Genomic DNA, 17,200 nt, shown 5'->3' with positions numbered 1-17,200 from the left:
CCTGGTGTTTTAGTTTAAGTTAATTTTTTGGGCTATCTCAAAAAGAGTCTTCACTGGCATTTACATATTTTCTATGGCTCAGCTAGGTTAGCTCATTCTGCACCGGTCTGTTCTACCCTCCCTATCTGTCATGTACACAACCCTTCTGTTCCTCCTTCAGGGTTTCCCCAACTCTATATACTTTTCACTTTTCTTCTGGTTTTAATAATATTTAAATTCTGTTTACTATAACAATATCCTAACCCCCTCTCCTATTTGGGGGGGGGGACAGAAAATAGACTCAATAAAAACACAGCAGAGAATTCTTCAAATCTAGGGAAAGATATAAGCATCTGGAGGCATTTAGGCATAAGACACAGGAGGCATTTAGGACATTAGTACATATAAAATAAAATAAAACTAAAAAAGATTATATAAGTAAAACTACGAGGGGAATAACCATGAGGGGAATCTGAGAAACGGCCATTCGTGTTCATCCCCTAGGGACAGGTGACACGGATGTCACTTACGTGGTTATTCTGGAGATTTTCCAGCAACGACGGATCATTAAAGGTTTTTTCATCTCCAAACTGTGAGCTCTGCCTAAAGGGGAAAAATAAAGCAAAGTTGGTTCACTTGTATGGGCCTCCTCACCTACTTCTCGTGGCGAGTGATTACTCTGAAGACATTCAAATAACTGATTTCATGACTACCATAAAATATTCTAAATATTAAATAAAGTTATTAAAATTGTTTTTACTTTGGCTACATAGGGACTCTTTCTGTGTAGTGGCAAATTACAAATGATCATATGAAATGCAAAAGTGTGAACAATAAACTACTTACATAGTTTGTCAATAATTACAAATATATGTGAAAAGCACCTTGGAATATATCACATTGTCCTAATAAGAAAGGAAAATAACCTTGAACCTGCATGGGATTTGTATTGTGGCTGAGTCTTTACATTAACAAATGAATTGTGTACTTTGCTTGAAATATATAGAATCCATATTAATTTTCTAATTTATCTATTTTAATCTCATGACTATACATTAAGAAAAAAAATCAAGCCAAAAACCAAGGAGCACTTAAGTAGGCATATCAAAATTCTTCCAAATATCTCTGAAGTGTATCTTGAAAATATATACACGGGCTTTATTTTTCTTTTTCTTGTACAGAAGTTTCAGAATTTACTGAGGAAAAAATAACCTTTCCAAGAAATAAGTAATTACAACATAATTAATCCTAATTTACTTTTGAGTTACGGAGTTTTGACAATGTTAATATGTCAAGTTTTAAGGCTTTCTTTCACATTTTGAAACCACAAGCCTAGAAAAGAGATCACAGAAGAAAGCAAACTAGAAAGTAACCAGTATCCTCTCCACAAGTGATGAGGTAAGACTGAAGAGTGCTTGTAAAGCTACGCAGCTTTCTCTATTTAAATATCAATGTTTGGCCTGTTAATTATCAAAATTATAGAAGACAACTGTTAGCAGGTTGTAGTTAACGGTTTTCAAAATCATCGTTGGTCCTATTGGTTTAGTATTAAATATGGGAATCCAGTAACTTCTAAATGACTTATCGGTGGGTAGAAAAATTAACACATTTCTCTTAAGAATAGTATCATTTATAACAAATTGTTTTACTACTGGGACTGATGATGAGATGGCTCAGTGGGGAGAAGCACTGGACGCCAAACCTGATGGCCTGAGTTTGGTCCCTGGGACTCTCAGCTGGAAGGCAAGAACTGATTCTACAGTCTGTCCTCTGACCTCTATTCACACACCATGGCACACCCCTTTCCAAAGAATAAACAGATGTAAATAAAATAAATTTGGTGGATGGATGGGGGGAACTGGGTGAGAGAAGGGGTGAGGAGGGGAAATGAGGTAGGGGTTAGGTGTGGGGAGGGTAGGGGTGGGGTAAAGGGTTAGGAGTGAGAGCAGAAATTGGTGTGGGGATCTCTCGGATGAACAGAGACCCAGGATGGTGGAGGCTCCTAGGACTCTATGGGGTGATCCTACCTAAGACTCCTAGCAGCGGGGGATATGGAGACTGAAGTGTCCACCTCCTATCGCCAGGCTAGACTTCCAGTGGAGGGGGGCAGCAGCCCACCCACCAAACCTTTGACTTCAAATTTGTCCTGCCTATAGGATGTGCAGGGATAAAGATGGAACAGAGACTGGGGGCACAGAGAACCAATGACTGGCTGAACTTGAGACTCGTCCTATGGGAGAGAGCCGATCCCTGACACAATCACTGATACTCTGCTATGGTGGCCGAGAGGAGCCTAACTTCATCCAGCAGCAGATGGATAAAAGATGCAGAGACCCACAGTCAAATATCAGGTGGAGCTCAGGGAGTCTTGTGGAAGAGTGGGGGAAGGATTGAGGGATCTGGAGGGTTAAGGACACCACACGAAGACCTATATAGTCAACTAACCTGGGCCCACGGGGGCTCACTGAGACTGGACCACCAACCAAGGAGCATGTATGGGCTGGACCTAGGCCCCCTACACATTTGTGTGGTCTTCATGTGGGTCCCCTAATAACAATCGGAGTGGGGCTGTCTGACTCTGTTGCCTGCTTTTGGATCCCTTTCCCCTATCTGGGCTGCCTTGTATGGCCTCAGTGGTAGAATGTGAGCTTAGTGGTGGTGTGACTGGATGTGCCAGAGTGGGTTGGTACCCACGGGGGTGAGGGGGGACTTCCCTTTCTCTGAGGAGAGGGGAGTAGGTACTTGGGGGGTCTGTGAGGGTGGGACTGGGACCAGAGGAGGGATGGAGGATGTGATTGGAATATAAACTGAATAAATCAATTAATGCAAAAATAGGCATAATTAATAGAAAAAGTTAGAGGTTTACTACTTGTGCTTTTTTTTTTTTTTAAAGATTTATTTATTATATGTAAGTATACTGTAGCTGTCTTCAGATGCACCAGAAGAGGGCATCAGATCTCTTTATGGATGGTTATGAGCCGCCATGTGGGTGCTGGGATTTGAACTCATGACCTTTGGAAGAGCAGTCGGTGTTCTTACCCACTGAGCCATCTCTCCAGCCCCTACTTGTGCTTTTATGAAGTATTCCCATTATTAAAATATAATCCTTCCTGTTTGACAGCTTTAGTTTTAGTTTTGGGGGAGGCTGAAACATACTGGAATATTTAGCTACATCTTGCAATATGCATATTTTTCTTTTAAAAAGTTACAAAATCCAAAAGCCTTTATAAATCTTAAAATACGTCTTATGACTCTTACCAAGAATTCATTCACTCCATAAATTCGGTTGCTATTATTGACCCAACTTTCAAAAGTATTTAAATAGCTTTGGATATACAACTGAAATTCTTAGATAGATCCCATTCTGTGTTTCCTAAGGAAGGCTTCCACTGTGTAAAATGTTACATAAGAAGTTCCTCCTCCTGCGTGGCTTCCTTAGCCAAGATCCCAGGCGGACCCCAGGCTACTGACTCATCCTCTAACACGGTGGCTTGAGTAGGATGGCCCAGGCTCAGAGTCATCACCACACTCCCTAATCCTACAAAACAGCTGCCTGCAGTAAAGGGAAAACAAAACAAAACAAAATAGGAAGCTCCCAATATTTAAAAATAAGAACCATGCCAAAAGCATGCATATTTGAAACGATGTGATTTACATATTGCCTGCATATAAGAATGGAATCCAGCATTAACATGTCACATCTCTTTATTTTATTCCTTAGAAAATTTCAAGTAGCACCTTGCTCATAAAAAGGCAAAGACATGGCAGCATTTCGCAGTAAGCAGCAAGCAGGGCATGGAGCAGCTACGATTAAGAGGAGAAGGCATGCCTAGCGCCCTGCATCACAGGCTGCTTCCTGTAGCCTAAAGCCATGCAAAATTCTAAGTACTTATTGCCCAGTTAGACAAAAATGGAGAGTCAACACAGCCATTAAAAGAAAACTCAGAAACTGCCCGGTCTAATCAATAAAACCTATCTTTCAGTGACATCACAGACATACACTCATTTATTCATCCATGTCCACTAGGCAAGTATATAACCAATGAGCTACAACCTCACTTGCCTACAGATCTATATATATTTTTAATTTCAAAATTCAACTCAAACTACGACAATCAGAAAATCAAAATGAAAACGGAATAAGGCCAAGCCATTGTTTCCATCTTAAACTCATACAGTTTGTTAAACAGCACTCAGAGGCCAGGCCTAGGGGTCCTGTCTGAGTCCCAAAGCAAAACACAGAGAGTAGCAGAACAGGCTCTGTAACGATAATTATTTCTGCAGAGCAAAAACGGAAGGGAAATCAAAAGCTGAAGAGCAAGTTGTGGAAAAAAACAAAACAAAACAAATGTATATGATGGAGGTAAATGCCTACAAAATAAAAGTTCTTGTGGATATAACAGAACAAGATCAACATGACACCAGAACACCAGGCACGAAGCCAAAACTCACAACCCATGGTGAGGCAAACCCCAGACATCTCTGAGCTAGCTTCCTCACAAGACTCACAACCCACAGTGAGGCAAACCCCAGACATCTCTGAGCTAGCTTCCTCACAAGACTCACAACCCACAGAGAGGCAAACCCCAGACATCTCTGAGCTAGCTTCCTCACAAGACAAAGGGAGGATAAACATCGGAGTTTGACAAAAACAAGGTTTGTCAGCTCTGTGCTGTTAGAATCGTGGAAAATGAAATGATGTGTCGTGGGTGAAAGTGGAAATTGATCATACAGTTTTTAAAAAGGAACTAGAGAGGGGGTGTAGTGGAATCCGGGCTCTGGGAAGGCTGAGGCAGGAGGAATGATTAAAAGGAGGAATGATTAAAATTTAAACTAAAATCCTTTGATTCAGTAACATTTGTTCTAGAAAATAAGTATTTGCTTGATAGAAAATGTTGCATGTACAAACATTCTTTCCGCAGAACATTTTCAATATCCAAATATTGTCACAGGGGGAAAAATGGGGTCTCTCCTCTGGGTTCTTAGCCTCATTAATAAAGGAATTTCAGACCAGGCTCAGAAGAAACCTTGAGGAAATTTTTATTAGTGTCTAAAAGGCAGGGCAGCTAGCTGTAGATCTCTGTAGTTCCCTGGAGGAGTAAGATGCAAATGGTGGTGGTGGGGAGCAAGCCATCTTTTCTGCAGCCTAGGAGAGGGTACAGGCTAGGCTTAGTAAAGAATAGGAGGCCAGGGGAACCTGATCTCTGAGTTGGAGGCTAGCCTGGTCTCCATGTGAGTTCCAGGACAGCCAGAGCTAGACAGTGAGATCCTATCTCGAAAAATGAGTAAACAAACAAAACACACACACACACACACACACACACACACACACACACACACACACACACAATGACGAAGAAACAATAAGACTAAAAAAGACCAGAGACCCCGGGAAGGCATGCCCTGCACATGCTCTGGCAAGTATATATAATGAGAGAGAGAGAGAGAGAGAGAGAGAGAGAGAGAGAGAGAGAGAGAGAGAGAGAGAGAGAGAACTAGGGAAAGCGATGCTTTCATGAGCTCAGGCAGGAGGGTAGCTTCACAGCTACACGTTTGAGTATCCAGGGAGCCCACTTGTGGGGAAGGAAGGGGATAACGACCCATTCATTTCTTGAGCATGACCCGCCCTTCAGGTGACTGACCCACTGGGTCAACTTTTGAGAGAAGAGACCATGACTGGTCTCCACCCAGAGGGAGATTCCATTCCTTTGACCAGAAGGAAATAGCTTTCCTTTAGGGTTCCTCAGGACCCTAAAGGAAACAACATCAGAATACAACATGTTCAGTAACACCATCAGAAGTAAACAGCGATCCTGCTTAAAGAACGCGCGGTGTCCGCAGGACAGAACACTGTACAGAAGGCGCAGTTCTCTGCAGGGTGCGGAAAAAGTATCAGATAAATGAGACAAATGCGTGCTTATTGAGGAATAAATCTACAATAGAAAGACATACCCCAAACTGGTCACTTTGGCTACTTTTAGATATAGATATTGAGGTATGTAAGGCAGGGGAGAGAGGAAAAAAAATCTTTTTTTTTTCACTCCCTTTGAAGTTGTGTGAATGAATTTAAACTGAAAGCAGTAACAAAATCTATGATAGCCACTTGACATCTATACATATATAGGACAGGAACCCAAAACACACACACTATGTCCATATGTACCTCATGCACATGAACAAAAGACACAAGCTGCAGTGTGACCACACAGATCTCTCTCTCTCTCTCTCTCTCTCTCTCTCTCTCTCTCTCTCTCTCTCTTTTACAAAAGTCACCATTTCAATGAGAACAGGGAGCAGGCTAGGGAGGGCAGGATGCCTGTTCAGATGCACAGAAAGGAAATGGCTGGCTGAGTATGTACTACTCTCTCAGCAGGGCAAATTTCAAAGGGACACTACAGATGTCCCCAGCAGACGGGATTGTGTGTAACTCACAAAGTGCTACAGATGCATGCACGCTCATAGGCGCACACAGAGGTATTCGCTTTACTTTGGTTTGGTTTTTTGGTTTTTTTTTTTCGGAGACAGTGTCTTGACAGCTCCAGCTGTCTTATGAATGTATCCTGTGCTAGCCTTGAACTTCTGGTAATCCTCCTGCTTCAACTTCATATGTTCCAGGATTGTAAGCACGTGTCTGGCTTAGAACTCAGTGTTCAAGAGATAAAAATATACAGCTTTCAACACAAGTCTAAATATTTTCACCTCAGAAAAATTAGAATTCTCCAGGCAAGATTTAGCAGACAGAATTCAGGTTCTGTGTTGTATGTGTACCTTTAGCTTGTAAGCCTGCTCTTATTCATAATATGGGTAGAGGATAGGGGGTCATCAAGACTACTTCTCTGAGTGTGACACAATAAAGAATTGGAACAGGCATGCAACTAAGTGGAGACAAGGGTTCTGAAGATCATTTTTCTTGATTTAACGCAACCAAGTGTGAAGGAAGAACCTGCTGACTGCGAGCGTCACATGACCCATCTGCTTTTGTATCCTGCAGGACTGCTGTTATGGGGACTCTGATTTGGCCAGGCGTGTACCAGGCATGTACCAGGCGTGTACCAGGCGTGTACCAGGTGTATACCAGGACAAGTGGGTTCCTTAATTCAGGCCTATGTTCTTTTCTGTTCCATTTCCAAACTCAACACACAGTTTAGTGCAGTAGTTATTTACATGTGGGTTGTGACCCCTTTAGAGGTCCAATGGACTTTTCACAGGGGCCGCATATTAGATATTCTAAATATCAGATATTTACACTGAGATTTTGGCAGTGGGAAAATGACAGTTATGGAATAGCAACAAAAATAACTTTATTGTTGGGGGCCACCACATCATGAGGAGCTGAATAAGAAAGGGTCACAGCATTACGAAGGTTGACAGCCACTGGACTACCAGTTATCGTTCCTCTAGCCAAAGGTTGAAAGGCAGACTGTCTTCCAGGTTCCTGCCCCTCTAACAACAGGCCTGTGGCCAGCCAGTCACCCTTGGACCTTGCTTTACCTCTAGTTTCTGCTATGCCCAGCCTTTTTTGACATGCATTCTCCATGACCACGGATGTCCCTGCCTCAGGTCCCCGGAGAGATGAGATTTCTTCTTGTATTCTAGAATTAGTATTTGCTTAGTGCATAGCTTCAGAGATGGGGTAAAGTCTGGATCCAAGACTGATGTGGCCCTTGGGTAGTTATTCTGGGTTCTCACATGCAGGGAGCCTTCCTAGGGGATTCTACAATGTAACCTCGGCCCTTGAGCTCCATAGCTCTTCCTCCTAAGCATCTAAGCCAGGGGCTTTGATGGGAAGGTCATGAACCCTGTTCTTGGGCAGCCTCTACCCATTCTCATTCACCCTCTGGTGAGACATTCACAAGGCTCTGTGCATTTCATTCTTTCCACTGGCATCTTCCTTAGAGTCAGGAGTGTGTTTCAGATCTTGCACCACTAGGTGGCAGTGGTTCCCCCCTTCACGTCTCTGTTCTAGCCCAATTTTCTCTGGTTCATAAACTTTTCCAAATGGAACAGGCTTTGGAAGGAGACTTCTTGCATTTCCCCCTTAAGTTATTCCAAGGAACGAAACCCACGGGGACCACGTGGCAAGGTGGCGAGGTTACTGCTGGTATAGGTGATGCCAATAGGCTAGACTGTACCAAAACACAGCAACACTGCTGATCACTGTCCCATAAGATCTGGATTGGCTCTTGGCTTTTCAAAAGCAGTGATCTGACTGCTTGGGGCAGAGAGTCCTTCAGCTAAGGACACATCCTAACACGTAAATCTGCATAATAATTAACTTGTGGCAATTATCACGGAGAGCAGAGCCCCAGCTCCTCTTATTCAAATGATTCTGTTTTAAAATGATAAAAATCTCCATCCCAGGAGAAAGGTGTTTTTTTTCTCTCTTTAATACTTTTATGACTTGTATGGATTAAAACAACACCCCAATCTGTCTTGGAGTCTCTGCTGGTTTGGAGGCTCGGTGAGCCCAAATCACTGAGAGTGCTCCCCGAGACTGTGTGACAGACTCGAGGTGAAGAAAGAGTAATTGGGATAGCGCTTGCACGATGCGTCAGCCTGGACAAGCTCGCAGCCTGCCCTACAGCCACCATGAAGAGGCTGGTTTCCTGATCTGTGCCACATCTCCCGGACAACCTGAGGCAGGGCTCCTCTGGCACCATGGGCCAGTTTTCTGAGGCAAAGAGCAGCTTAGTTCAAAGCCTGTTTGATCAGCATCCTCTCAGGCTGACCCTTTCCCTAACCCAGCGGAGCTGCCTCCGCAGAAGGGCTTTCTGGTCCCAGCAGTCAGAGCACTGTTTTTGAAGAGTCTCCACCTCCAGGTTTTTTTTTTAAAGGTCCTGTTCATTTGGAGTTAAAATTGCTTGCTGGTAGATTTAATATTTAGTCATGTGTTTGTTACCCAGAGTAGTTAAGTCCAAGAGTTTGAATGGGTATTTAAATGCACTGTTTTGGCTAGATAATGGTTGGTTTTGATCAAAGTAATGAGACTCAGTTTCCTGGGTGACTGCAAGTATTTCTGAAGGCAATTACAAAAGAGGGGTTCTAAGATGCTGTGTGAAAGTCTGCACTGCTGAATAAAGATCCTGCCAAGGGGACCACTTTGAAGACTGACGCTAATGTGGATGGGTTAGATCTCATTATTATAAGGGCACGCCTAGAAGAATGCTTCAGCCAGCCTGCCTTCTACAGCAGAATAAATAAATGCCACTCACTCCACACGTAATTATAGGCTAGGTGAAATGAGAAAATAACCAGGCAGAAAAGAAAAACTAGTCCAACCTGCAGATACTATAACAATACCAAAACCCACTGAATGCCTGCAGGGCCTGCTCTAAGCGAGGGATTCTCCCTCAGGAGAATCTCCCCACTGTCATTTACTTGAAAAACAATGAGAATATAACATGTGACTGTATCAAGTAGTTAAGAAAAAAACAAAATTATCTACTTAGATTTGCTTCAGAATAATAAGGGCAGAAAGGCACAGGAAGGTGAATCTGACCTAGGCACATACTGTTAAAATAACCGACAGGGACATTTGTTAGTTCTACTTATATTTAAACTTTTCAAAATAAGTTTTTATTTTTAAAGAGAAAAATGGTTATGGATATACGTGGTTTTTGAAAATAATTTATAATTGCATGGATATTTTTCTCTCTAGACCTTTCAAATTTGATACTATCAATTTAGATAATGGTTTTTAATAGCAAGGAATTAGTTTCCAAGGCTCCACATTAGCTGATGGTTCTTAGCAACAATGGGAAAACAATGCCAATTTTGGAGTTAGTAGCCATGCACTGGGAAGTCATAATCTCTGCAAATCACTTATATTAATATATTTTAGAGAATTTCAGCTATCACATACTCTTTAATGGCAAGAGTATATTTGAAAGGGTCTTTAGAATGGACCAAATATAAATACATAATCTACACAAGTGGGTGTTCTTGACATTTTCGTGGTGCGTGCCAGTTCAAGCAGGACAAATAAACAGAGAGCTACAAGCATGCTATGTGGCATTGGGTTAATTTCACATTGCCAGACAAAGCTACCAAGCAGTCATGGAGGAGGTGACTTGTGGAGTTTCAGTTACAGAGTCTTCCATCCTCTGTCCTGGAGCAGCCACATAGAACCACTGTCAGACACGCAGAGCAAGGGCCCCACCAAAGCCACGGTTGATCTTGGTTTTCTCGGCAACATAAAACCAGTTAGATGAGGCCAGGCAAATGCCAGGCCCTTAAAAGCATGGAGTCATGAACGCAGCCAAAGGGTAGGTGTTTAATTTGCCTCTCATTAACAACCTCAAGATCACTAGCTTTTAAGAAATAATTTTTCAATTTTATTTGCCACAAAATCATGACAAATCATACAAGTAACAAAATACACTACATTTCCCTAGATAAAAATGCAAACACAGGGCTGGAAAGATTTTAATGTAAAACAAAAGAAAAGGCTACAAGCTTTGCACAGTAATGAAATGAAACTTACAATGTGCTATCTTTAATAAAGCTAAAATGAATCATAGTACCTTTAGTGTTAAGTTGTGGGTAGTATAGTTCTAGGACACTTTTGCTTTACCTTTACAGATCCTCCTTTTATAGCCTCTGAAGAGACATAGAAATAACAAACAAGGTGAAAGGAAACCTGTCCCACTTGTACCACGTGGACCAGCATTATCGGGTCCATAGCAGCATTCCTCCACAGTGGCAGAAGGGGGCAGTGCTGAGCTAAAAAACATAAGCTTTAGTTGCAGCAGCTGAGAGTTCAAGGAGTTTTTCCTGCCCAGGCACTTTGGAATTGATCCCAAAGCCCTATAGATAAATAATATAAGACTCCAGCAACCTTTAAAGCTTTAGAATATGTTTATAAGAGGTTTTGAGAGAAAAATGAAGGATACTCTGAGTTTACTACCCAGTACAGAGCATCATCCCACAACACCTGTGAAGATGGCTCCCGGAGACCAAGGAAGCCTGTTTACAAGGCAACATACATCAAAAGCTTTCAAAGAGATCCGTGGAAGTACCACGTAGCTTACCATTCATCGGGCGAGCACCCATAATCCTCAGGTTCGGGGACATGGCTTCAAGAGGAAGGACAGAAAGAGAGGGAAAAATAATCACAGAAAGGCTGGAAACATAAAACCAAGGTTGAGGAGAGTGCTGAGAGGCAGGTTTCTAGAAAGTTAAGAAAATGACTGTTTAGTTGGATCTGGAAGAATGGCGGTTAGTACCGGGAGAAGAACGTGAGGATTTATGGTAACCAGGTGGATTACAAAGGTACCCCGTGCCCCAGGATTGATCGATGCACAGAAGTCAAAACTTAGCAATGAATATGTTTAAATTTAGCTGTTTAAACATATGCTATAAAGCCAGTAGGAAGTGCATCATTTATATATATAATCATAGCAACGTGTTTCCATGGCACATGTATGCTATTCACCTGAGGCACAGTCACACAGGAAAAAAAATATGTTGTATATTTTTCAGGAAGCTTTGACTGCCTTGACATAATAACTCTACGACAACTCCTTGACATAATAACTCTATGTCAACTCTATGACATAATAACTTATCCTAAGAGGGTAATGAGAGTAAAAGTTAATTGTATTTGTTTGATTAAATGAAGCCACTGATATTCAAAATGGTCCACCCATCAAATTCTTTGTAATCTTGAAAAAAAAGTCTTCCATTAATACTTTAATTTTATCCACTAGCTCCTGGAAACATGGGGAAGGACCCCTTAGCATAGTTCATGTGACACCCAACATACATGTCAGTGTAGATTCTCTTATTTCCTGATTCTTTCATTATATATGATAATTCAGTATTTTCACTTTTATTTAGATTATCATATGCAGGATGAGTTTAAAATGCAGAGATTGTTTTTGATAAGTATAATAAGCTGCTCAAAACATCCTAAATGACTAGCTCTTTAACCTTGTCACAACAAGGTCTTCTACCTCCAAAATATAAGTTTCCTCCGGAGATAAACAGTGATCACAGCAAAAGGGATCCCCGGAGTTCACTACTCTTTGCTGTCAAAGGCTTGAGTATACTGTCTAATTGGAAGGACTTGCCCTGACCATCTTAGGCTAGATTCCTAGGAAAGGGGCTGGCCTGTGGCAATCAATGCACTGTAGAAATGGGCTGTAGCCCCAGGTGCAATCACTTATGGTCGCACTCAAGGTTTGGGCCCCAGCTCCTGGCCTGCACTGTCCCCAGGAATGCTGGTAACTATCCAAGCAATGAACACAGCAAGAAGGTCTCACCATTTTGCCCTGGTATTGGGTCCCTGCTCACCGTTTCAGGCCAGCGCTGGACCTAATGCTTCCTAAGCCCTGAGGCTTAACAGCTCCAGGGCACAAGGGCTACAGTGCCTTCCCCTGAGTCTGGTGCAGCTCTGGCAGAAGCTAAGTACCATTCTGAGGATGGTAGACTTGTTTCCACGAGTTCCCATGATTGCAGCTCCACAGCTCTGGTGTTGGCCAGCTGTCTGGCTACTGGCTCAGAGACAAGACACGCCAGTGTGGTCATATTTGCCTGAGGAGTTCACTTAAATTCATTCTCAGATCTGAGTTCAAGGATCACACTGTCAGGAACTGTCCCTTGACCTCACTCATTAGACTACTTCACACCATCTGGGGCTCACACTGACCCTTGCCTCGTATTAGGACTACTGTTGTATTATAATTAATCAATATCTATTAACCCCAGTTAGACTGTGAACTCTGAGCGGGAACCATGCAAACTCTGCTTGATTAGGTTTCTACTACCTAACCAAGAGCCATCCTCAGAATGAAAGGTCACAGTCGGCCACCAGACACGCGTACTGGCTGTAATCTAGTCCTTGGGGCTAGGTGTATGGTAACTGTGAAGATTTTCCTGGAGAGTCTCTCCTCAGATTTGTAGGATTACTTATCTCCCACCAAACACACATTTGTAAACAAAACCTGACATATAAATTATTGACATACTGAAGTCAGGATGGACACAGCTTGTTTTTAAGAATCTTCATTTGTTTATACTAATCAAATGCCTGGCCCCATAAAATAAAAGTAAAACAACAATAACAAAAAGTCATTTAGGTTGCTTAATAGACTTTTTTTTTGCCCCAGAGCTAATATAGACTAAATTGCTGTTTTTAAGCCCCAGACTAAATTGCTGACATACAGGGTATAAGGAAAATGCTTCAAACCTTCACATCACAGAGAACCCCAGCCAGTGAACAGAGAGGTTCTTATCTACTGTGGATATGCAACTGATTGTGATAAACACAGGCATTTCCATGATGTAACCTGTTACCCTGAGACTCTCCTAAAGGTTTAATAATCTAATTTCTAGTTTGTAGCAAGATGAATTTACAAATTTATATTTATATTTAATTATGACTTCCCTGTAAGATGATCTAAGGAAAAAAAAACCCCAAAAACAAAAACCAAAACCCAGTAAGTTTAAACAGAGGCATCCCGACCACAAAATTGATTTCTGTGAAATAATCACTGTGGACAACTGTGTATAAATAAATCTTTGAATTTTGTTGTCTGTCATGAAATTCAAAAAGGAAAAGTCTGAGGCAAAGCTTAAGTGAAATGAGAGAGACTTTATTAAAATTAAATTCTGAATGAAGCATTGGAGTTAAATATTCTATCCCTACAAAATCACTGGATACAGAAAACTACACTACTATTGGGACCTTAGAGATTGTCTGGTTTTCCTCTTTATTGAGTCCCACAGAGCTAAGAACATCTGAAAGGGAATTGTTGAAGGTCACATGAGGAAATCTAAGACTCCATTTGTAAACAAACCCCGCCACGCCACATAAACTCCTGATATACCACAGTCAGTACCAACACAGCTGGCTTTTAAGAACCTTCATTTGTATACACTAATCAAATGTCTGGTCCCACAAAATAAAAATAAAGTAACAATAACTAAGGGAGTCATTCAAGTTGCTTAATAGACTGTAGATAAGGTAGAACCTACACCTTAGCTCTTCACTACAATCTTAAGAAATGTTCTCACAAAGACATTCATTTCATTGACCATCTGATTGGCAGGACAAGGAATTGCTCAAACCCACCGTGTCCACACTAATGCTTTAAGGAGGCATCAACAGACAAGGGAAGAGTTCTGCTTCAGCACAGGGCCAGGGGCGATTAAACAGTTACTTTTACTATCTCTGGACTGACCACTCGTAGAATGAATAAGGCCTTGATGTCAAAGAATGTGACTATGACTCTGCTCCAGGAACAATTCTGAGGAGATCCAGAGAGAGCAATTTTGTCTAAGAAGAGGCTTCAGACAAAGAAACAAAACCACAAACAAAAAACAAAACAAAACAAAAAACCCAAACCAAACAAACCTAGTGAACTTGAAAGTCAGTGTTTCTCTTAAATCTTTATAGTGTGGAGAAGCCATCCAATCAGCTGTATCCACAGATTAAAGTCATTTTGAATCAAACTCTTCTCCTGCCCTAAAGAACAAATATATCAGTCTCCACTCCTGTTTGCAGACACGTACATAGGAATAATAGTAAATTTAGTTGAAGGTCTTTTCAACTTTGAATGTTCCTTTGCCCCTGACTTACTGCTTAAAGCTAAAGTATGAATGAAAACAGTGGGTGCAACCCGGCCTAAGCAAGTGTATTTACTTGCCTCACTGTGGTAAGGAGAAATGCAGAATTTGCTGATAAGGCTCCCGCCACAAAGTCCAAAGGAGGGCTTCTCTGAATGGTTTAGATATGCATGTCTACAATAAGAAGTTAACTAAATGGAGGCGACACCCAATCTGAAGACAGTGTTCTCCAGATTGAAGATGTCCCTGTCCCTGAATCCATCCTATCACCAGAATTTTACATTGTTCTGTGACTGCAAAGAGGAGACATGACAAAAGATAAAACCAAAAGATAAAACTGGGGTGTGTGTGTGTGTGGGTGGTGGGGTGGGTGCTATCATCTAAACAATGGCAGTGTTTCTTGACTGAGGCTTCCTCCTGCACTTCTTCCCACATCTATACTGCACCCTAACCTCAGGCAGAGAGAAGGGAAAGGTTTGCCCTTATCACCGGGCCCAGAAGGAGACCACCCCTAGTCCTAAGCACCTAGAGACTCATTAGTCAGTCGCTATGTGACATCACCATCCGAGAAAGCAAGAGCAACTATAAATACACAATCCATCTATGCTGAGGTAAAAGGACCCACTTTCAACATTAAGAAACAAAACCTGAATCCTCCTTGCACAAGAATTTCCAACTATTCCGAGTGGATGGAATCAAATGTGTCTTTCAAACACCAAGGTAAGGGAAAGCGCTCACCCATAGGCCACGCCCGCGATGGTGCACTTCTTGAACTGCATCACATTGCATGTCAGGGTCCCAGTTTTGTCAGAAAATATGTATTTAACCTACAAACAAGTTTTAAAACCTCATTAATATTTCAAGGATTTTAAGTGTCTATCTGGGGTCCTATGCATGTCAGGCAGGTGCTCCCCACTATGAGCTAGATCCATCCTCCTCAGAGAATTTTTTTATAGAGGAAAGGAAATGTAATTAAATTACACTTTCTTTAAAAGACAACTTTGTTCTATTGTGGTATATATTGGTGCGGATTAGAAAAACTAGAGTCATAGAGAAATCTGCTTCAGGTTATTCTGGATTTCCTCAGAAAGTTTCACTACTGTTTTCAGACATACACAGTTCTAGGGACTCTCCAGTATAGCTCAATATAACAAGCAATTTGAGGGGTGGCAGGAACTCGTGCAGCTCCCTTCGGACACCATCCAAATCGGCAAGGGGTGTATAGTCTGTCCTGAATGCAATCTGAATAGCATGAGTCAGAAAGTGGAGGAAGAGAAAGCAAAAATCCTTTTTTTTTTTTTTTTTTTTTTTTTTTTTTTTTTTTTAGCTAGCATTTGTGAATGGATTACAAATACACATCTGCAGTCACATGTCACCCTAGGAGGCTTTAGTGAATGAAGGATGCTCTCGGGATGTGGATACCGTAAAACTGTATCACTTGTCTAGTGAGGTCATAGCCGTTAGCATGTGGAAGTGCATTTTACGGTGTCTACATAATGATGACATCATCTGACAGTCTTCAGATACATCCCGGATAAGTGTTGGAAAGCTGTATATAATAATGAAGTATCAGTTATAATTCTTACTTCTATTTAACTATTTGACTAACCCAAATTCCTATTTAACTAGGTTCATACAATATGAACTTTTCCTTCCTTCTGGATAAAAGTTAGGAACAATTCTGTTGCTATTCCTATAACTCAAAGGCAGTTAATATTTAACAGCCAACCAGGGTACCTGCTAAGAAATATACTCAGGCTTGCATAGTATCTCACCTTGAAGGAAAAATCAGCTTTAATGTTGGAAAACTCCACTATTAAATATGAACACTGTGTACCATGCATCAACAAATGTACTTATGTGCATTATCCAAATAATGAAAAACGAGGAGATACTACTTCATCTGAAGTCACCATGGAAGGCAGGGATGATACCAGATCTCCCTGCTGATTGGACATATGTAAGAAAGTGCTTACCTGGCCAAGTTCCTCATTCAGATTAGATGTCCGAGCCATTGCTGCAGTGTCCGTGGGCTCATAATGCATGTCAAGATCCTACAAAAGAGCAAATGACATCACTGAATACAAGAGACTCGGGGACTTAGTCAGGAAAAGAAATCACATTGGTTTTTGCACTTTTCACAAGTCACCATTTGCCTACGGAGTTGTGTGTAACCACTCTAGGTCCCTGCTATCTCTATGTGATTCTGTGTGACTGTCCTGAGAAGAATGCAGCATGGAACGGTTCCCTTCAGTTTAAAGAGGAGAGTATGGTAGTGAAAACTTGTGTGGGGGGGTAAGATAGTTTGTTTACTTCCACTCTTCATTTCCAATAAGGTATCCTCCTGTTGGGGTTAAGGTATGCAATATGCACGAAATAATCCCTAGAGGGATGTGCAGTAACTGTTTAGTGATCTGTGCTAGAAAAAAAATCAACTAGTGTTTTCATAGTTAACTCTTCAAGCAACATGGGTTGTTATCTGAGAAGCTGTTTCTTTTAGTACAGATATTTGACAGTCAACCTCAAGAGGAATAGTTTTGTATTTCTTCATATTTGCTTTGCTCCCAATAGCCAGCCATTTCCAGCCCCATTATCTGACACTTTTTTTTTAATAGTAGAATACTTTATCAAGTCAGGGCTTTAGTTTATTGAG

At 41.5% G+C, this 17,200-nt stretch overlaps 1 protein-coding gene across 6 annotated transcripts in view; it reads right to left on the bottom strand.

The window, feature by feature from the left end:
- The window catches only part of Atp8a1 (ATPase phospholipid transporting 8A1), a 227,487-nt gene that overhangs the window by 123,282 nt on the left and 87,005 nt on the right, over positions 1 to 17,200 (bottom strand). For all 6 annotated transcript variants that reach the window (XM_052199340.1, XM_052199341.1, XM_052199338.1 and 3 more), the window contains 3 exons: positions 16,524 to 16,601; positions 15,286 to 15,374; positions 510 to 582 (listed from right to left, as the gene is read on the bottom strand). In XM_052199340.1, the coding sequence (XP_052055300.1) occupies positions 510 to 582; positions 15,286 to 15,374; positions 16,524 to 16,601 (240 nt within the window). The remainder of the gene's footprint in view (positions 1 to 509; positions 583 to 15,285; positions 15,375 to 16,523; positions 16,602 to 17,200) is intronic.

This window comes from Apodemus sylvaticus, chromosome 11 (genome assembly GCF_947179515.1).
Source record: "Apodemus sylvaticus chromosome 11, mApoSyl1.1, whole genome shotgun sequence".
Classification (NCBI taxonomy): Eukaryota; Metazoa; Chordata; class Mammalia; order Rodentia; family Muridae; genus Apodemus; species Apodemus sylvaticus.
The sequence above is the reverse complement of the archived record's forward strand: the minus strand, read 5'-3'. Positions and strand labels throughout refer to the sequence as shown.